Source organism: Egretta garzetta, unplaced genomic scaffold (genome assembly GCF_000687185.1).
Source record: "Egretta garzetta isolate BGI_Z169 unplaced genomic scaffold, ASM68718v1 scaffold271, whole genome shotgun sequence".
Lineage (NCBI taxonomy): Eukaryota > Metazoa > Chordata > Aves > Pelecaniformes > Ardeidae > Egretta > Egretta garzetta.
Window position 1 is genome coordinate 3902907 of NW_009258669.1, and position 22720 is coordinate 3925626.

The 22720-nt window shown below is 36.2% G+C and overlaps 1 protein-coding gene across 1 annotated transcript in view; it reads right to left on the minus strand.

The window, feature by feature from the left end:
- Positions 1–2855: 2855 nt before the first annotated feature.
- Positions 2856–22720, minus strand: part of FBXL17 (F-box and leucine rich repeat protein 17) — a gene marked incomplete at its 5' end in the record, with an annotated part of 290375 nt that continues 270510 nt past the window's right edge. The window contains 2 exons of the mRNA XM_009648672.2: positions 2856–4600; positions 19438–19580. Of these exons, the coding sequence (XP_009646967.1) occupies positions 4463–4600; positions 19438–19580 (281 nt within the window). The remainder of the gene's footprint in view (positions 4601–19437; positions 19581–22720) is intronic.

Below are 22720 nucleotides of genomic sequence, written 5' to 3' on the forward strand. Positions count from 1 at the left end.
ATGATAACCACAGGAGAAAAAACCAAAGAAATTACAAGAAGAGGGAAGGGAGAAGAGAAGTCTTCAGTCAGTGAATATATTTTCTACAGGTTTCTCAGAAAAAGAAACCTGAACCCAAGCAACAAAAACTAGAAGTCACAAAAATTTGGCAAGTCCCCACCCTGTTTAGATTGGCAAAATACAATTACTCTCATAAAACATTACTTGGTTTTTAGGTGGTGCTAATCTATGGGAGACTGCATGCTCAAGCCTGGAGCATATCCCAGGGTGTCTGTGGTTTGAAAAAACAATTTGGTAACTCTGCTTCTAAATTTACCAGAACTTCAAATAAAATCTCAGTCACCTATCCTGCCAATACTCAGCTACTCATGGAGAAGGCTGGGAGAAAAACAACTACAGGATGAAAAAAGTAACATTGCTTTAAATAATTTTATTTTAATGGACTCTTTAAATGGGTCTGCTTTAAAGTCACTCTCTGTTAATATGGAGTCTCACGAATGAGTAGCATAAACACCTAATTTAAAATATAAATCTGAATATTTACAAGATCAGACATCATCATAGTCTTTTACATATGGTTTTCTAACTGTTATTTTGCAACACATTCTTTCATTAGGAAGCATTTCTTTATTGAGAGGGTGGTGAAACTCTGGACCTGACTTCCTGGAGAGGTGGTCAATCCCCCAATCCTGTCAGTGTGGAAGAGGCATTTGGACAATGCCCTTCATAACATGCTTTAACTTTTGGTCAACGCTGAAAACATCAGGCAGTTGGACCAGATGACTAGTGTATGTCCCTTCCAACTGAAATAGTCTATCCTATGCTATCCTATCCTATCTTGTCCTATCCTACCCTAATTATTTATAAGATGCAAGAGTCCTTTTCCTTTTCTAGTTCAAGATCACATCACCTGAAGAAGGCCCTGCCAGCTTCATACAAAGCTTGCTTTGTGCCTCTGTTACGTCTTCACGTAACCATTGCATACGTGACCTGCTGCCATTCTTGATTTTGTTCCTGTCAACACCACAGCTTATTAAGCATCAGCAAGGCTGTATTTACTTCTTGAGAATCTGGGGGGACATCAGTGAGCTCATGTGGAAGCCAGCTGAGAGCTTGAAAAAATTAACTGTTGGTTAATTATTCTTACTAAGGCCATTTTCTCATACATCTTGCTTTACCAAATACTGTTTTTGAAAACCCAGCTAGATAGCTTGGTAAGTTTAATAGTTCTGGGAAACGATCAAGGATGGCTCAAACTCTTTTGCAGGACCTACAGGGGAAGTAATGTTTTCTGTGAGTGAAGCCAGTGAGGTTCTGGGGCCATGCTAGGACATAAGACCTTTGGGTAATGGCTTTGAGAATGCTGAGAGTCACTCCCAGTAGCTACCTGTGGACATCCTGAGATCAGTTTATCCTTTTCTATGGTATTTTTCAGAGAAATTAACTTTGTCCATGCCCAGTACTACTCAGGGCACCTGCTGAGAAGGGGGATATGCCAGCTTGGATTTGGCAATTCACTAAACTTCCCACTAACCTGGGAGCCTGGGCAGAGTGAATTTGAATCCACATGCGAAACACCATGGTTAGCCATTTCCCCTGCTGGGACAAATAGCATGAGGGCAGTCCCCTCCACATCGCCTTTTAAGTGGTGAAAGATGGGTAGAGCAACCACCAAGTGAACCATTTGAGTGGCATTAAAACAGAATTATATCTGGATTTAGAAGACTGAATGAATGAAAATAAAGGTTATCTGTCTTTTTTCTTCAATCCCCCTATCGCTTAGTTAAGAAAGCACTTAGAGCTTGCCTTAGCTTCCTCTTCTGCAGGTCAAACAAGCCCAGCTCCTCTGGCCTAGAAATGTCTCTGATAAGACAAATGCTGAGCCACAGGTGATCTACCCTAACTGCAGGCTCCCGCAAAGATCTTAAAGGAACAAAGACATTTTTCAGTAAAGTAGGCCTCTTGGAACCTAGGAAATCCAGCATGTAGCTGCCTGTGAGTTTCTGAACCCAATGTAAGTTCTGAGTAAGAGAAAACAGGCGTAATTTCTCTTTTTACAATAGGCAACGTCTTTTCTTTTTCCCCTGAGTGGTATTTCCCCTAAATGACATTTCAAAAGGTAAAGAGTGTGCAACATTGTTATTTATTCCTATAAAACTACTTAGGAAACATTGATTTATTATAAGGAAATTAAAGAGTTATCTGTGACAACACTGCAGTTAGAAAAACATATTTCTGTCTAGAATTCTTCTACCACATAAACTTACAAATTATGTAAATGCCAAGATCCATGGAAAATAATTAGCCGCACTGAGATCTATAAAGATTAATATGTTCAGAAAAATAAGAGAGGTGAACAGTCAGTAAAAGGGAAAACTATGGGAAGTGACTTAACGGCAGCAGTGAAAAGAGATGACCAACTAGATCCATAAGATATAAAAACCCCTTAAGAATTATAGAGTATTTTAGATTGAAAAAGATCTCTGGAGATCATCTAGTCAAACTCTGCCACTCACAACAGGGCCAGCTTGGGTCAGTTTGCTCAGGACCATGTCCAGATGAGTTCTGCATATTCAAGGATGGAATTTCAGTCTGTTAGCATAGTCTAAGTACAGTTAGCAGCACAGAAGAACAGAAGACACCACACCTTTCCTCTTTCTTTTATTACAACTCATTGCAAGATCAAAGGTTTCACGAAAAAATAGAAACTTACAAATTGTGTGAACAGTTTTAATGCACTCAGAAAAAGACATTAAATGGAAAATGACTAAGATTCTGTACTATATCTGCAATATAATCCATTGACTTTATTCTGAAAATATTGTTGCTGTTTTGGAGTAAATAAAAAGCCTAGCATTACACATGTTCACATGTATTTACCACTTATTTAAAGCAAAAAATTCACGATATATTTTTTCCAGAGAAATTAGTTCATCCCCATTTTTAAAAGTCTAATAAGAAAACATTCAACACCCTCACTGGAATTACTGTAAGCTGATGTTTCTGTTGTAAAAAATTATGCTATGGGAATCAACAGACAGTTTTACAGAGAGTTATACGGCCATACTGAATAAGCTTCTAGGTTATGCTGCATTAGACCTTCTGGATTAGCAAAACATTTTGACAATAATGGCAACTCTTCAGCTGAAGCTTAAGCATTTCATACTTTGGATTAAAATGCTGTAACCTTTGAAAAACAAATATCCAGTGTTACACACCTGAAAACATTCTTAACCAAATGGTAATACTCTAAAAGGTTAATGCAACTTCAAACTGAAGCTGCAATGTCTGTATTTTCACTATCCCCTGGTCAAATTTAACTCCTTAGAATGCAATGCGACACACAGAAATTAATTGGTTTATGTATTTACTCTGGCTATTTTCTTGCGTATGCTGTATTACGAAGCATCTGATCCTACCAAATGATACCCACGATGGGACTCATGTTTAGATGGCCCTCTTGAGGTAAGCACTCTTTGCATTATAAGATCTGTTGTAAAATAACAACCACACAGGAAATGAGATGAATCATGTTACTGACTTATACCCATTCATCTGAATTTCCCAATTCAGCAACATAACAGCATAGTCAAATACAAGTTCACTTAAAAAAAAAAAAATTTTTTTCAGTCAGGTATTTAAACATTTTATTTTAACTTATTTCTGATAGTTGATGTATTCAATTACTGTTTGACTTTATATAGTGGGAACTGGTTATCCATGTTAGGTTAAGCATTGTTAGCTCACTTGTTATAAAAATGGCAAGGTGGAAAGATTTGGAAATCTCTGCAGCATCTCCTATTTTTAGCAAAACAAAATGAAAGAAGAAATCAATTCTGTTGAGTGATAGAAAGAAGTAAGATTGTCCATTAAAAACCCATCCTGTCATTATCATTAATTACTAAGATGTCTCTTGATAATAACGATTTGTGTAATTATACAAATGTTTATAAGAAAATCACAATTATTTGTAGATTTTCTTATTTCTGTGCATCTTAAAGCTCCTGGGGTAGCTTTAGTAAATAGTAAGTGTCAAGTTTAGCTCCCAGTTTCAACACAGGCTTCTGTTGATCAACTGCACTGGTGCTAGCACTGAGTTACCATTTACAAATGAAAGGAAACACACGTGACCAAGGCAAAGTAAAGTAAACAGAGGAAAACAAGCTTAACATCTTCTATAACTCAAACTATCCAGAGAACTAGTAGGAATCCACGTCAAGAAATCTGCCATAGGCTTTTATATCTTTTATGCAAACAAAAACACAATGCATTTCTAAAGTTGCTTCAATATTAGTACTTAGTTGTACAGTACATTAAAGTCAGTGTACAGCTTTTGCTATTTTACTGTCACCTGTGTAAACTCACAAATATATTGCATCGCATGAAAGGTTTTGAACCCTCTGCAATCCCCATTAGATCTACTGAATGCAGCAGAGTGGAACTGTCATGTCGGTATAGGAGGTTAAGAGGCAGTAGACATATTGGGTGTCCAGCCCATTTGATAAGCCCGTTCCAACGTCCTCTTGCAATCCTGTAGTACAGTACTGAAGGTTATATGTGGATACTGCTGCACTAGCTGCTCCACTGTGGCTTCATTCACCTGAAATTGAAGAAAAGAATCTGTGATGTCGAAAAAGTGAATAAAAAGGGCATCATTATGCAAGCTAAATGAATGATTGAACTTTGGACTCCTGGGAGGACTGGCAGGATTGGGCTCTTCACTGGTACTATAGATTTGGGTGCATTTATCACAAAAAAAATACACAGAAGGTAGTGTTCTGTTAATAATAATTAAAAAAAACCCCACCACACTCCCCTTGATTTTATTGTAAAGGGAAAAGTTTTATATAACATTCTAGTAAATACTGTTTGATTATTTGTGATTCTCCATTTGAGAACAGTTTTGTTTAGAAAACTGCAACGATGTTTAACAATCTATTGAACTATTTTCATTCCATGCTTGACTATGCTGCCCACTCATAGAGCCTCAAACCTAATTATCCAAAGAAAAGCCATCTTGTTTAACAAAGTGCTGCCCAGAGTAACAGATTTCTGTCCTGAAATAGAAGCGTATTTATTCAGACTTGCTCAAGCAGACTTGCTCAAGCTCAAATGTAAGATTTTCTTGGCTTTGGAATCATAGAATCACTTTGGTTGGAAAAGACCTTTAAGATCATCAAGTCCAACTGTTAACCTAACCCTGACATCCCACCACTAAACCATGTCCCTAAGCACCTCATCTATCCTTCTTTTAAATACCTCCAGGGATGTGGACTCAACCACCTCCCTGGGCAGCCCATTCCAGAGCCTGACAACCCTTTCCGTGAAGAACTTTTTCCTAATGTCTAGCCTAAACCTGCCCTGGTGCAACTTCAGACCATTCCCCCTCGTCCTATTGCCCGTTACCAGGGAGAAGAGGCCGACCCCCACCTCTCTACACCCTCCTGTCAGGCAGTTGTAGAGGGCGATCAAGTCTCCCCTCAGCCTCCTCTTCTCCAGGCTCAACAACCCCAGTTCCCTCAGCCGATCCTCGTATGACTTGTGTTCCAGACCCCTCACCAGCTTGGTAGCTCTCCTCTGGACATGTTCCAGCAATGCAACATCTTTCTTGTAGTGAGGGGCCCAAAACTGAACACAGTATTCAAGGTGCGGCCTCACCAGAACTGAGTACAGGGGGACGATCACTTCCCTACTCCTGCTGGCCACACTATTCCTGATACAAGCCAGGGTGCCGTTGGCCTTCTTGGCCACCTGGGCACACTGCTGGCTAATATTCAGCCGGCTGTCAACCAGTAAATGAAAGTCAATTAGGTCTATTAATTAGTTTATGGCACAGTTACGATACTTTTACACAGACTAAGTAGTAACTCCACCACTAACCTTACTGAAACAAATTTGCACTATATAGTAGCTATTAATGTGAAAAGTAAGAGATAACATGACTAAACATGGGGAAAAGAGTGCAAACTATTCTATCTTGCAGGTAGCTCAACTTACCAATTGCTAATACAGGTCAACTTTTCCAAAGGTTAAAAGTCCTGCATGTCTTCACATACTTCACTGGTTATTTTTATTTTAGCCTCTTGGTGTGAGGCTAACACTGCACGAAGGGTTTTGTGGGCAGAAATGGTAGGATTGATAATTAAAACATACAAGCTTGTTGGGTCTGGGATGTCCCTACTAAACCTTAGACATCAAAGGTAGCACCTTTATTCTTGATTAGACAAGGCAATCAGACAAGCCTAGCTAAACTTAGCACCTTTACAATTGCAGCACTGTGAGAGGATTAATTTGTCAATTATTTTTAAGATGATTGCGGTTCATATCACAGAAGCAGACAGCTTTCTTCAGCCTTTAGATAATAAAAGATTAACCTAAGTACCATAACTTCTAGGTAGCTCTCTCTGAAATCTGTTGAACACTTGGGCATTTTAAAATGCATCGATACTACATTTAAATACTGAGCCACCTAGATCAGTAGGATGTACAACTGATACAATCGTTTGTTTTTTTCCCCACGGTGTTCCTCATTCAAGGACAAAAGTAAAAAAAAAACTAGACTAAAATGTTTACTACCATTACAAAGATTCATCTTGGGAATAATATTTTGAAGCACAGTGACCACAGTATCTAATAATATTTTTGTCCTTAAAAGATAACAAGGAGCGCATCCTTCTGAACAGTGATTGCACCCAATGACAAGGATAAATGAAAGGTTTAATATCCAGTTCTTCTACTTTGATAATAGAAACACTCAATCTTCATTGGAAGTTTCATCTAGCTCAGACTGACTTGGATAGAAAACTGGTTTAACTTCATAGCACAAACTGTACTCTTTTGGCAAATTACTACGTTACAGTAACATCTTTGAGTGCTGAAAAACAAGAAGTGACTTTTAATAAATCAAAATGAAATCAGAGATAGCACAAGTCCTCCAAAATATTTGATATTTATAGCTGAATACATACTTTCAAACTGTCAGCAACACTTCATAGAAATGTTGCTTGGAAGAATCCTCTAAAGTAGCAGTATTTGCTACTTTTTGCCTATTCAGAAATAGTCAAAAGCCTCTTTTTTTAGCTCTGTGGTGCACCATGGCAGAATCTATCATAGTACCCGAAACTTCTCTTAATGGTGAACTCAGCCACAGCAAAGATGCTTATCACAGACAGCTACTCATTCTGCTCTTTCTTAATGGGAAACTTAAAGAAGAGACATTGTTTATCTACTAGATTATCTGTAAATATTACTAGTAGATAGAGGTTATTATGATTTGACACATACCTGTTGGGCTTTATTTGTTAGAATACCATGGATATTATGGCTTTAGAGACAGTATCATAAGCAGTTTTTCTGTTACAGGAAACAAATAATATGGCAAATTTGTTACAAAGATGATGTTCAAACACAGGAAGATATGTAATGATCTCCATGTCTTGGTGTCTTTGACTCAGGACTGAACACATTTACAAAAGCTACAGTCTTAGCTACATAAAAGCTAGTCTATTTGCTACAAGGCTCACTTAAGTGAAATAGCATGGCCCATGATACTCTGGAAGACAGATGATGTTATGATGCTATCTTTTAGTCTTAAAACCTATGAAATAATCTATGGTAAACCATTGAGTACTCGCCATTTGTCCTAAGTTTTTTTTCTGATACAATTACTACCAGATCAAATAACATTTAATACAATTGTTACTAATTGCTATTACTACTTTACTAAACAGGAGAAGGAAACTTTTGGTATCGAGTGCCAAATACAGTTACAAAATAGAGAAGAGCATGCAGCAGGCAGATAAAACCATTGCAGAAGTAACACTGACAAAATCAGCTATTTTATGACCAAAACCTGAATAGTAGAAAGTTTTCTGCATTTTTGCTGGAGTGTTAAATGAATATTTGTTTGATACTAGACAATAACTTGAGTGGTATTAAACAGCAAAGTAATGACAAATCCTGTTTACACATTTGGAGCCGTAACAGATGCAGAAAGAAATTACTTCAAGTTCAAAAAATTATGTTTTCTCTCCTGATAAAGTAAAAAATTATCCTACCAAGCTTCATGATAAATGATCAAATGTATGTAACTTTTAATTAAGTGTAAATATCTTTAATCCTAAGAAAGAAACAGCAAATAGTTAAAAATTATGCTGGACAAAATAAAGTCAATCTAAGATTACACAACAGAAGAGGGAGAAAAAGGATCCTATCTGTCAATGGGACAACATACATGGATCCCAGGATGAGAAACAAATGTGGACAGTTAAGCCACAAATGATGCTCTGTCAGATTTTGAAAGCTTTTCTTTTACTGTGAGAAAAGTCAGGTCAAACACTAAAGTAGTCTAAAAAATTTTAGTATTTTGAACTTTCTGTATTGGACTAAAACTATACTATCTAAAAGGCAGAAAAATACAGAAATCAAAATTTTGTACTGTGTTAATGAATGAGATAAATAAATCTAAGTGAATTCCCTTAGTATCCTTGTCATTAGTTCCCCTAATGGTAGGATTAAGATGAAAAGAAGTCTTATTGCTAACCATTAGAACACAAGCTTCTGTCTCTCTGTTAAGAGGCAGTCTGGCTGGTGATAAAACAAAAGTACTGAATGCCATTCCCAAAATAAATTCATTACACAAACAGAGCAATTTTCTCTTCTGAGCTCAGTCAATGTTCAATGAATGAATACTAAAAATCTTCACATCTTAATATGCTTTAAAAAGTTATATTTTTCTTCCACATGATTTTTATTACTCTTCATCTTTTGAGTTGTCAAAAGGAAGACTACTGTCTGAAGATAAACTGGTTAGATTATCTAATACATAACCATTCACTTGAATTTGAATAGCCCTTCAATTATGTTTTAACACATCATGAAAGAATGCAGTCCTTATCATTAAGAGTCAAAGTAATAGGTTTGTATGAATCCTGGTCACCAAAGAGAAAAAAAGAAAACAACAACAAAGACTGGTCTGGAACTCATTTTTTCTTGCTGAAATAGATTCAAAAAAACACAGGAGGAGACATGTTACAGAAACTGTCAGGACCAAGTGATATCTCCTTTTAACTCAGTTAAAGCAGTTACCTAGAAGTCATAATTTTGAATCTTTTTTGCCTAAAGGCACCTGAACACATATCACCTATTTCCCAGGAGAATATACTTGACTTTGTGACAAATGTTATCTGGGGTAGGACCTCCTTAATTTCTTCTTCTGATGATAGTGTGGTTGTGCAGAGAGCATTTGAATATTCTCTGCACTAGAGAAAAACAATAGTTGCTCATGTGGTAATTAGGAGTTCATCTGGGAAATAACACCACGAATACCCATCTAGTCCTTGTGAAGTGGAAGAACATTCACAAGTGTTTTGGGAGTGCTTCTTTGGAGGACTTTAATCTCACTCTGCTAGCTATACACATAACGTGGATGAAATATTGTGAAAAACTGGAAAGCAATGTTCAAAACTCTTACTCTCCCCTAGGTGAAATGGTGTACCTACAACAGAAAGCTTGAAAAATCCCTCCAGTCTATAAATATTTTCCCCAGAATAAACTAACTGGCATTTATGAGCTGATTTTTCAGGTTCGGGATAAACTGAAACTACAGTTTTCAATCAATAAGCTACAGAAAAACATTCACTCAGATTTTTGAGCTGGTACGCTGGATTTACTCATCCAGTCTGATGGCCAGTATTTACTGATTTGGTACACCACTTATATCTGCCATGGACCACCATGAGGAATTTCTTTTACGCCATCTTCCACAAATTCTCACAGAAAATTCAAACTGCAAGCTTAAATAGTTACTAGATAATTTTTAGGTTTTGCTTTTAAATGTGCCATATCATTTGACAGAACTCTAGTGATAATTTCAGCACAGTTTTCTTTCTTTTTTGAGATTCTAAAGTCAGGAATTTCTAAAGATATCAAATGATTCCAAAGGGCTGGGATCTATTTTTCTTTACCTTTTGCTTCCATTATGTTCCTAGGACAGATCTTATTAAATTCAGGGGACTCAGGTTTTCCTAATCCTATTAAGATAAATTAGGATTTACGATTGAAACCATCAGTTGAACTAGACATTTCTTTTTAATGAGACTGATAAGTTCACTCACAAATAAGGAACAAAAACAGGTTTAAGGACTTTCCCTAAACAGGACTTTCCTACTTTTAGTCAACTTGCCTTCAGTTGATACCATGTCCAGGAGATCTTGTCTTGGATTGGAATACCAAGTGGCATGTGAAGGGGCTTTAAAAAGCTTTGGTTTTAACTGAGAGAACTCCTTTACTATACTTTGAAGAAGAATCGTAAGATTGCCTACTGATTTCAAAAACTCCTCCTATACGTGTATCAAGAGCAGTATTAGAATGCAGTTCTGATTCCACGACTTCTGAAATGTCCCAAGAATGTCCATGTTATGTCATTTAGAGCAATACTGAAAAGGGAGAGCAGAGTCATCACCTGAACTGCAAGTTTTGTGCTGCTCTACACAGGGAAGAAGTATTCACCATTAATCTAAAAAGTTTCCTATGTAAGGAAAAGCTTCAGGGTAACACTCAATTCACTTGATAATTGAAAAAGTTATCTCCATTCCAAGTTCATAACTGAAATCTGTAAGCAGCCATATAAAAAAATCCAAGCTCCCTAAACCTAGGCTCACATGCAAAAACCCCAGACTTGCAAAACTGGATTAGTGCAAAGTTGCAGTACTAGAACTTCCTAGGAAAACTTGCCTGTGCTCCTCAGTGGTTCATAACATCATACAGGTATGGACTGCCAAAATAATTTTTGCATATTATCTAACCTAGCCCTTGAAATAGGCATGTGGCTAGCTGATTTTGAGGAGTGCTGACATGATGAGCACTCTCCCTCTAAGGACAACAAAAGTAGGTATCTTCAGTTATATAACTTTATAGGCCAGTCATTGATAAAAAAATATCAGACTGAGTTATGATATGGTTAGTCTGCAATTTCTGTGCAGAAAGTAATTAATAAAATATAGAACTGCTAGCTTAATTTTAGAAATCTAGTACTTGTAAAGAATTCTAGGGAAATATTAGCAGGTAAGAAGTAACATTCACATTAAAAGATTTTGAAGGCTGCCACAAATATCACAAATTATATTTGATAATGAAGGTCAACAGGGCACAAGTATTATCATTACATTTCTACATATAAAGAGTCACAAAACCAACTTCACACAAGAGAACTGCAAATTTATTTGTTCCAAAGGAGTTTTCTTAGCATGTTATTGACATTTTTCGTTATGGAGCGGTACTGCTGCGTTAGGGGTACTGAAATTCGTTTGCATTTCTGTCTCAGTATACACAGATTAGTACTACAAGAAAGTCAAATTTGTATGTAGTGGACAAAGAAATGACTCTATAGTCTTTGTGTGTATCCATAATGATGGATTTTGGACACATTTTTTGTTCCAATTTCACTAATGATTTAACAACAAAATCCGAAATATATACACTTAGAGTTATTAAGAAACACATTTTCATATAAGCTTTCTCTTCTCTAAGCTGTAGTTTGATTCCTCAAGTCAGTGTCTTATAAAAAGTGCACTTCGTTTGATTTTTTTCTGCTAATAGTTGAATGAATTATATTCTCAGGTGGCCCAATTATAACTGTTGCCTGTAGCCATAACAAAATTAAAGATTTCTGGAAACGTTTTGTGTGAAGAGCACTTGATCAGCTAAGGCAGACATATTCCTCAGAGTTTCAGTGACTGCCCTCATGCCCAGGGGCAGAACCTTTGTTTAGGACTTTAATAAAATAACAGCACTACCAATATTAGCACAATATCCTATACTCCAAATAAAGTCCCTTATGATTTCAGGAAAGATTGTATTTTGACTTAATGGATGCTGATATTAAAAAACCAACAAAACCACATATGCACGCACATACACTGTATTTCTGGACTCATAAATAATGAAATTGACAAGTACAGTATGATGTACTATTATTATTGTGACATTCGACAACTTAATTGTGTTAAATCTTAGCAGTTAATTTCCCACTTATATTTGGAAAGGGGAAGGAGTAGGTAAGCAAATATCTGTAATCTTTTCTGCTGCTTTAAGTGAAATAAATGGAATACACAAAACTTCTAACACTTCTGGAAGGATTTCAGAAAACATTGCAAGGTTGCTTGTGGAGTATAGCTCCTTTACAGTTCCTTGCTTAAATCTCAACAGAAAGGTAGAGTCCTAGAGGTATGAAATTCATTGTTGTGGTTGTTGAGACAGCTGAATGCTATTGCCTCAAACTGCCAGTCTCTGCACAATTGCTGCAGTCACTGCATTACTGCAAACTAACAAAATAATCCATTTCAGATCTCTCTCTGAGTTTGTGTAGTTTTCTAGCAGAGCCATCATTTCAGGGTTTGCTGTCGTAACCATTACAGCCCACATAATTTTGAATATTAAAATTGTATAAGTGATAAAGTTTTCAGTCTCAATTCTCTCTGCTTATTGTGAGGGCTTACTTTTCAATTAAATCAGAAAGCCAATTCTAAAGGAGCCTTTTAGTTTGGCTGGTTGGTTGGTTTGCTAATTCTCTTCATTTCAATAAGATGAACTTCTAGACTCCACCTATTCAAGATTTTAAAGTAAAAATATTACCAGTATCATAAGTATTTCAAATTTATGATGAAACTCTGTGCATTGCTTTGTTCTTACGTACAAAAATTGCAGTTAATAAAAACCCATATGCAGTGAAATGACAGTGTTTATTTACATAGTGATAAATATTCTTTCAGATTACTTTCTGCCTGTTGAATTAATAGCATTGAATATTTTCCTTCTTATTCTGCTACATTAACAATAATTTGAGCACATTATTGTAATACTTGTCAAAATGACGGCCTGTAAAACTAACAGAGAAATCATTCTCAAAACTTGCCAGCTGGCAAAAAAGACTGGAAGTTCCAGGGGACATTGCTTCTAAAAAATTCCTGTCTCTCTTTTTTTTTGATCATAAAAATGCTGACTACTTCACATTGCATTTATCCTTAATAGTTGGCCTTATCCTGATTTTGAACCATTGATCAGTACCAGAGGGTCCATCTTCCTATTACAGTATGACATGGTCAGGTCGTTGCTTTTTAAAAATGAGGACAGACTCATTAACTCAGGAAGATTCCATCCTCAGCCTACTGCCATGGATTTGTTGCTGAACTATCAGTCTGGAGATAAAATCTTTTGGTAAAGAAACAGTTAAAATAGAAGTACAAAGAGTTTGATTTGTACAAAGAATCCTTTTTTATATTTTAGCAGATGCTTTTGTTCACACATATGATGGATCTGTTACCCTAGTTAGCTAGGGAAAAAGAAGTATTGTTCAGTCTTTTAAAACTGTTGTATTGAAAACCAAAGTGAAATAAACGCTATTTTTCTTTTGTTTTGGGTTAGCAAGGATAACTGTAGTTTCTTTCTAATGGCATTTGCAGATTTTATGAATCTAAAATCTAAATCATCATTCACAGAGAGACGTATCAATGGCAGCTCCTACATTACACATATAAGACTTTAAAAAATACAGTATACCCTTTTTAATATGCAGCAATGTAACTTGACCAAATTACAGTGATTTAAGAGAAAATAAGTGCTATAGAATTTTTCTTAAAGGGAAAGATTGGATATTTTCAGTCCTCTTTAATATCACAAAACCATAATTTCAAGTCTCAAAATGAACCCCTTAAAATATAAAAGAAGAAATGGTAGCAATTTGTCAGTTTTTTTGATCAGGCTAATGATAGTTAGCATTTTCTGAAGGTGGAAGGCAAATTGCTGTGGTAATTATATTAAAACAAGCCATGGCTCTGTACTCTCGCTGTTCTACTGTTGATTAAGAACAGTTTAGCTGAGAAATGTATTTGAAATTTAAAGATGTATCTCTAGAACCTACGATCTTATCTCTTTTTCGCTTACTTAGCTTCAGTTACAGACTATCTATGTAAATTAAAAGTTTGGGGATGAATGGTGAAAATGTTTCCAGTCATCCTTGCTAATATATATATTTATACATGTATTAATACTAAAAAAAAATAAATATAAATATAAAAAAAAGGAAAACTCTTTTTGCTCTGAGTTGGTAAAACTTTTCACAAGCTGGCATTTCCTCATACACAACAGGAGCTGTGTCCCAGTTAGGCTAATGATTTGCAGTTTGCACAGCATATATATTTACAAATATGTCTAAAACAGATTTTATAGAAGGATAAAGTGATAAATTACTAAAAAAATCTACTGATTTTCTAAAAATCTTATTCTTACTTAAGTTGCAAATGATTTCTTAACAGACCGTTTTTATTTTTAGGGGTCATCTATCTTCCTTCTTCTCTGCAGTAATATAAAAGAGTTTGTCTTTTTGTCAGTTGTACTGACAATCAATTTCTCTGCTCTAACATCTCAGTAAAACTATAATAGGAAATACATGCTACAGTTCATCTGAGAAAGTCATCTGGAAAAAGCTACAGGCTTTCATAAGTATTTTCATGAAAAGCAACCTGAATTTCTCAAAAAAAAAGAAAAAAAAAGAAAAAAGCAAAAAAGAAAAAAGCAAGGAATAAAGACCTTTATAACTGAAGTTGTGTATCCATTCACAGCCAACTTTGTCAGACTCACTTCATTTCATTCACACATAACTGTGCATGTTGAATTTTGCGGCCTCTGTTTCTCAGTGTCATTTTTCTGTGTATTTTCCCAAGAAATGTCTCCTGCATTTACGTGGTAGCACTGCTGATAACCATTGCAAATAGCACCACAGCTATAGGAGAAGGATCTTGAAATATGAAAATCTGTGCGACAAAAGTTGCAAGCTTCATGGGAAGATTATTCTGACACATTGTTCAACCAGCCAAGCTATCAGCCAGAAAAACAGATCAAGTTTTTACCCACTATTTCCTAGGTGATACTCAGCCATTTTCCACAAAGGTGGAGATTTCAAACTGCCATTATTTAAAGCTGTTTGGATTGTTGTGAAAGCACAATAAAGAAGTGCTACAAAGACATGTTTAAAATGAGTTCGAGCAATAAATAGCATACAGAACGTGTTCCTCTTAGATTTATTTTGGAAATACAAAATATTTAGAAATAGTTAATTAAGTAACTACAATAAATAAATATAATCTAGATCAGTTTAGGGGTAGGAATGTGTAGGACTGTGTTCAGAAAAAGCAGCTTGAAACATGCGGATTTGAATCTGTGAACTGGATGTAGGCATCATTTTATGCCCTTAGGATGCAAGTATGGCTCCTAGGAATCCTGATGTCAGTGTTTGCGGGAGAAAAGAAAGTACCCCATAACTGCCCACACCTGTCTCAAAGTATTTTAAGTATTTAAAGGAAAGGACAAATTATACTTTAAAATATATAGTTTCCTAAGCTGTGATAAAAAAATACAGAGCTACAATTAAAATTTGATTTGAAGAATGGATAGTCATATTCTCTTTTTGCTGGAAAACTGAACTGAGGTGAATTGAATAAAACTCCTGGTTCTGGAGACAACTGTGTGCCTTTGTCGTTATTTACTGAGGTGACAAATCAAAGCTTCAGTGTACCCTGGCAGCACACAAACCAGCTACGTGTTCCCACACACCCCTGTCAACTCCCAAAACACAACCTTGGGCTGCAGCCCACAACAGCACAGCACTTCTCTGTGCAGAGAAACTGGGAGTTTGTGGTTTCACTGAGCTGCCAGAGCATTGGGAAGAAGCGACACAGGGGGATGAAGCCTGGCTCACTGCCCTTGGGAGTGGGGCACAGCGCAAATGTAGGCAGTAACACCAGAATGCAAACGAGAAATACTAAGTCCTTTGTGCCTTTTCCAAATATAAACCTCTAAAATGTCCTGCTTAGGCCCTGAATAACTACTGATTTTACCTCCTACTGCTTTCAGAAGACAGAATGGCAACATTTGCCTTTTATGAAACATGTGACTTGTGCAGTCCTGAGTGCTGTCAGGTACCTGCACAGACCCACACATACATAGACACACAAGTACACATTTGCACACAGTTGACACCCTCTACCGTGAGAGAGATCAAAAAGAAAGATCCCAGCTGCTTCCGAGTACGTGTTGATATTTGTATGCACACAACTGGGGAATTTCATTGTCCATAACATAGGTACTTAAAAATATTTGGCATCTGCTTTCTGAACACCTGAATACTTTTGGAGGTCTGGATCATTGTCTCAGAAGCCTATCTGATACCGAAGACTAATGGTATGTGTCTCACTGTATCTATGCTGTACAATGCAGGATGCTCTAGAGATCAAGCTAGCAATAAGTTACAGTACCACGTCCTATATGACAATATCTCATGAGACTTGCTGGATGCTAATTTTCCTGGACAAGGTGCTGTACTTTGGCAGTTAAGCTGCTGTCAGGACTTACGCCTGTGTATCTACACTGCCCTGTGTCTTTCCAGTAGTACCAGTTCATTCAGAGCTCTCTCCAGGCCCCAGGCACCACTGCTGTGTAGTGCAGGGAAAGACAAATTTGCCTAAGTCATGGAGATGCTAGGGAAAATTAGAAAAAAACAGAGACATTGGCTAAGTAACCTTGCCTCTAATATTTTTACATTGAACAGAACATTTAGATTTTATGTATCTCAGCATAAACATGTTTTCTAAACCAAAATTCTACTGTGCATAGTTCTGAAAGACTTTCATCATTTAATAATCTTTGACTTTTTTCTGTATGCGGTTTGTAAAAAGTGATTACGTTGCTGCTTAGCAACACTTAAAGGTTGAAAAAATAGTGTTAAAATGCTTATTAGAAAACTTCCAACTGAAATATATGCCCTCATGATGATGATCTCATGGTAAAGTCAGCATTTTCTATGAGTCTTCTCAATACAATGACATTTATTTTAAAGCAAAGTCTATATTGGTCCTGTGGTGTGCATGTTAGATGGTAGGAAACATGATAAAAAGAAAGGTCATGGCAACAGCAGTTTGATGAGAAATGAATAATTTGATTATTTTCATGGTGTGGATCAATAATGCTCTGCATCTACTGAAGCACATTGCCTGGGGGCACTCAGATAATCAATGGCATAAAACAGAGCCTGCCTTTACCCAGGCTTGCAGCCTCTCTGATCTTTCCTGGGAGGACCCTTGACGCCTTTAATTTATGTCAACTGCATATCAAAGAAATTCCAAAGAGCCTGGGTCATAAAGAGTATTTTAGTGGTAACCATTTGAAGTCTACTTACATATGTTCCTTATGTAACTGTGTTTAAGTACTTCCCTTCCAATGCCTGGAAATTCCTAGAAAGGCATAAATGCTACCTGGCACTAGCGTAACAGTCAGTACCTCAGAAAAGAAGGCTGGTTAGAAGGGGCAAATCTTCTAACCCTCTCTTCACTGCAAGCTGACAATAGTTCAAAGACAAGAATTTCAGTCAACGAGGCATGTAAATAAACCCTTCTGCACCACCCAAGAATTCTCTTTAATGATGTGCCGGACAGTGACATTTTTAATTTAATAGAGCAGCCACTGGAAAAAATTAGTTCTGCATGATATTGGGGAGAGACAGCTGAAGACATGATTTTGTTCTGTAATTTCTCTGTTCATTTGCAGTGGAAAAAGGGAGCTGGCATCTTCTAGCTGCCAAAAACTTTTAAGTCAAGGATACTTACTTCCTTCTGTCTGTGGAGCTATTTTTCCCATCAAGGCTTTGCAAGCAAGAAAATAATTCTCAATGGTCGTCCTACTACTACAGTGTTTGCTGGACAGCATTTAGTAATTTCTTAGTAAGTTTTAGCTATGATACTTTGAATACTTGTATACATGCACACACGCATGCGTGCACACACGCAAACACACACACACGCACATTTGCAGGCATGCAGTCAACTTTGCTTGAAGGTTTCTCAAAAAGTACTTCATTTTTCCTTTTAGCAGTTGACTTCCGTAACATAAAAGATGGTGTATAATCTTTTGTAAAGAACTAGGAAAGCATTAACCAGCAATTAGAGGAATACAGACTGTAGTACATATAGTTTAACCGATGAGGTAGTAAAACTTGTTTTCAGCATCAAGATCATTGATTTTCTATAGCAGCTGAAGACAGGATAAAATTATTGCACTTATTAGATCCATGTTGATTGTTCAACATTAGCTAAATCCACAAAATAGATATATGTGTAAAATTGATCAGGTGGTTCAGGGTCAGATCTAATTCCCAAGGTCAAGTAACCCTTTGAACATTCTTTAAATACACAATCTTAGCACAATCCATCAAACAGACTCACACGCTCTTTTTGTCTTGTGGCTCTTATAAAACACTAATGTTTAGGAGATGAAGTGGAGTCAGCTTTAATAGGTAGAGCAATTCTGCCAAAGTGCTCAACCTCCCCTCAAACTGGAAACTGTCTAAGGCTGGGTTTGCTAAATGCTATTTCTAACTTTACAGCTGGCCTGGAAATTATTATTCCTTGCCAGCTGAAAAACTGGGGTTTGTAAATGCCTTCTATAAAGCACTGCAAGGGATGCAAGGTAATGGTTTTGAGCATGAAGTTTCTTAGACTAAAAAACTGTGTTTCCACAGGCTGTACCCAATCAGAAATTTGCAAGCCTAAGAGACATGCTTATGATGGGCATCATAAGCTGGACATTTTGTTCATGATGGCTGGAAAAGACACAATCCCTGCAGTTATATTTGAAGATTTGAGATCAGAGGCTCTGAACCTCCAATGACTTTTGGCTATTTCTGCTGTGTTCCCAGGCCTCTTGATCTCTCTTCTCTCAACAAAGACTTGATTCCTGAAGGCTATATACAGGGTGAGATGGAGCTGGACTGCCTTGTCCTCTTTTCTTCTAATGATAAAGTGCTAAAACTTACAGATATTCTTAATATATTCCACGTAGGAAAGCTACAATATTTCTTTCTTTTTTTAGCATTATTTTTTTATTGAAATTATTGTCCTTGTGTTTCAAAACCATTATATATAAGCAAGAACACAGACATATAGAAAATCACTCTGGAAGTAACACTGAAGTATCTTTGTTATCCTTTTGTTTCTTTTTTTTCTTTTTTTTTAAAAACCCAAAGTAGTCTGTCATAGTAATGACATGACACACCAATCACTTTTAGCCAAAAATATTCAAAACCCTCAGAGGGAAGATTTTACATAAAACTTTTGTGAGCACCTCAGGCTGTGGGTGTAGCCTGTGGGTGTATTTTGAAAATCTATGTCAGCAAAAATTTATAATGCTCTTTTTAGATCTCTAGATACTTTTTTAGTTAAATATGTGAATACAGTACACTAAATGAGTTACCACAGTAGTGAATATCAAACCTGTTTGTACAGAAAAACATAAATCTTCCCATCTCTCCCTCACTCACACTTACACCAGTGAACACTTACTCTCACACGCACTTAGAAGCAGGCACCAGTTCACGCAAATGTTCCTTACCTGATCGCATCTCATCAGCCCTAAATATCTGAGAGACTTGCTGCTTTGTGCAATTTGGGTGGCACCATGGTCTGTGATTTCTTTGCACCATCCAACATCCACTGTCTCTATTGTCATGCTGTATCGTCCAATGGCTATCAGAGCTGTAAAGATATTAAATGTATGAACTATATAGCTGATGGAGATGGTAAGCTCAGTTCTATGTATGCACTAAATGATGTTGCAATTAAATTTTGAGAAGCGGTTGTCATGTACCTTGTAAAAGATCTTCTACTTCAGCATTTTTAACTATGAAATAGCTGTCTCTTCAAATTAGGAATACACACATGTGCAAACACATACAAAACCACAGATAAACAGATCTTCCTATACATTTTTCTATCAGTCAAGATAAGTAAACCAGTTAGCAGATATATTCTATACAAATTCTTTTAATTACTTTTTTTTGGAAGGACCAAGGATCAATTAATTGAAATTGAAATAATAAAGTTGAAAAAACCAAAACCAATTCTACCTCACTCTTCAGAGAAAATAACTGATTTTATATGATCAATGCTTTTTTTAGAAAGCCCTGCAGGTATCTTATGTCATATGTTTTACAACTATATTCTAAAATTGCATTTGTTTCCCATTGTTTGCATTGATGATGTAATAACAACAATATGTCTCACTCTCATGTTTTCTTCAGGAACCCTTTCCCATAAAAAATAACAAAAAAGAAAAGGCCAGGAGGAATTAAAACAAAAACTTCAACCGTTATAAAAAGAAAGGAAAGAGGATCTGGAAGTTCTGAAAGGACTGAAAAATGATAGGAGAAACCACGAGACTTCTGAATAGGCTAGGAAGGCTTTGTCATGACATGGCTAGTCTGGAAGGGCAGAATGGATACAAATCACTAGCACTCTGGTCACCATGGACTAGAACACTTTTCAGGAAATACAGAATCAGAAACTGTTAAGTTGGAATTTATTAGCAGAAATGAGCAACACCCTTCAGCAGCTAAAATCTCAGCTTAAGAAAAAAGTCCGAGGTTTCTGGTGTAGAAGGCAACCATCTGCATGTAGCCAAGGCGTAGGATGTTCACCATTTTTAACTCTAGTTCCAATGCAGTTGCTGCAAAGGAAGATGAATGAGTAACTTAATCCACATAATGCAAGTATCTTTAAAGGGATGATTTTTCAGCAGCTATGGGCGAGCTCTGTTCATGCTACAAAATCTACTATCAGGAAAAAAAAAAAAGTTATGAAGAGCTGGTAGCTCTTGATATACCAGGTGCCATTCTTAGCTAATCAGGGTGTAACTGAGACCTAGAAGCAGAGCGAAAGAACCCACCTGACCTTGCAGTGGTTCTGCAAAGACCTGTACTGATGGTAGATAGCTGTAAGGATAATTTGATAATTTATAAATATTTAGGTGGACTTGATTTGCGAACAAATTCAGCCAAAAGAGGCCAAATACATTCTCAGAAGCTGTGGAAAGTGTGGTAGTATATAATTTTTTTCTTGCAGCAGTTCACCAAAAAGGGCAATGATAACTGAATTTTGTAACTGACACAATGAACTTATGATACAATTATCTGTGTAGTTACATTATGGTTTCATTGATTTTTGTAGGCCAATACCAACTTCCTGTTCTCTTCCCAGTACATCCCCCCCCCCCAAGTCCCAATTTTGCAAATACATAAATATATGTATAGCAGGACATAAACTTTGTACTTTTTTTACAGACTCCTTTTAAAATATCACTTTAATAAAAATTATAGGGAGAGAGCCAGAAACTCCCTGCATATATTTTGCAATAACAAAAGCTATAGCAATTGTGGATTATTGCAACTCCACACAAAATGTTATAGACTGTAGTGCAGGAACACTGAAAGCCTGCCATTACATTAGGATACTGTCAGTTAAACAAAATTTCAAATACTGTTTGTATTGTATTGTATTTGTATTGTATTGTAACTTTTGTATTTTCAATGTTTCAGGAAAAACTGATAAGAAGAAAATCAACAGAGAATACTTTTATGGGAGTAACATAAAAGATCATCAGATCACACTGGTGAAGAATTCTCCTAGTAAAGACATTAAAGGAAATTAGAGAGATAGTATCTGCGAGTTCCCTCACAGGACTTAGGTTAGACAGAAAGTAGAGGATACTGTTGAAAGACCAAAAAATGGTGTTACACTGTATTCAGCATTTTTTGGGGTAAAGCATTTAATTTCCGGAGTATGACTTTAATTAAATCTCAGTTAAGTTTTATGGATTTCTTATCTAAAGATAAAAATATTTTTGCCTTTTATGTAATGGAAAGAGGACTTAATTTTTGAAATAATTACAAAATAATTATAAAATAACAAATCATGAAGCCACTTTGCAATACTGGCCTTCACTGCTTTTCTTCTGAACATCTGTACTTTAACCAGCCAATTGTTTTTAGTGCTACTTCTCTGAAATATTAAAAGAGTGAAAAAGATCATCCCTGGGATTTGAAAGGTATAAGTAAGTTTCCATAAATCAAAGTGTTTATGTATGGGGTTTGGACTATATTGTAATTTCTATATTCTGTCAATTATCAGGCAAGCCAGAACTAATCACATGAGACAAACATCATGTGTTTTGGTACAAGTAACAGTACTTACAAGAACAATGCAAAATGGAATTAAAAACCCCCAGGATGTTACGTATCAATACGATACATAAAAAATTGAATGGAAACAAAAAAATTCCAACTGTGACATTTGGGGACCAGAGCTTTCTAAGTTAACACATTTTGCAGCGCAGAAGTTCCAGACTCATTTTGAGACAACAGCTAATTTGTTGTCTTCACTTGTGTTCCACATGTGTGAATATGCATATAATCAAATTAAATTGCATGCTTTAATCAATCTGTGTGTCTAATCTATGGATCAGGTATGTCTTAGACGAACCATGGCTGGGGTATACTTTGGATTAGGGACTGCTAAATGGATAGTATTTTTGGCTGGCTGGCCTTTCTCTTGCAGCATTTATAACTACTGTCTCAACTCTATTTCTACAGAGCCCCCAGATGTCATGTGAATGTATTTGATTTTCTGTTCAGCAGTATTAAATAGCTGGGTATTCTCTAATACATAAGAACAATTGACAACATTTTTCTAATTTAATTATAAATCAATTACTGCATTACAGATGGCTGAAGACTTACAATATTCTGTCATATGGTAGTAGAAAATAACATATTTATTTTGTACTTTGCAACTCTTTGTCCCCAGATTAGCAGACATCTTTCTGGAAAACCAAATATTTT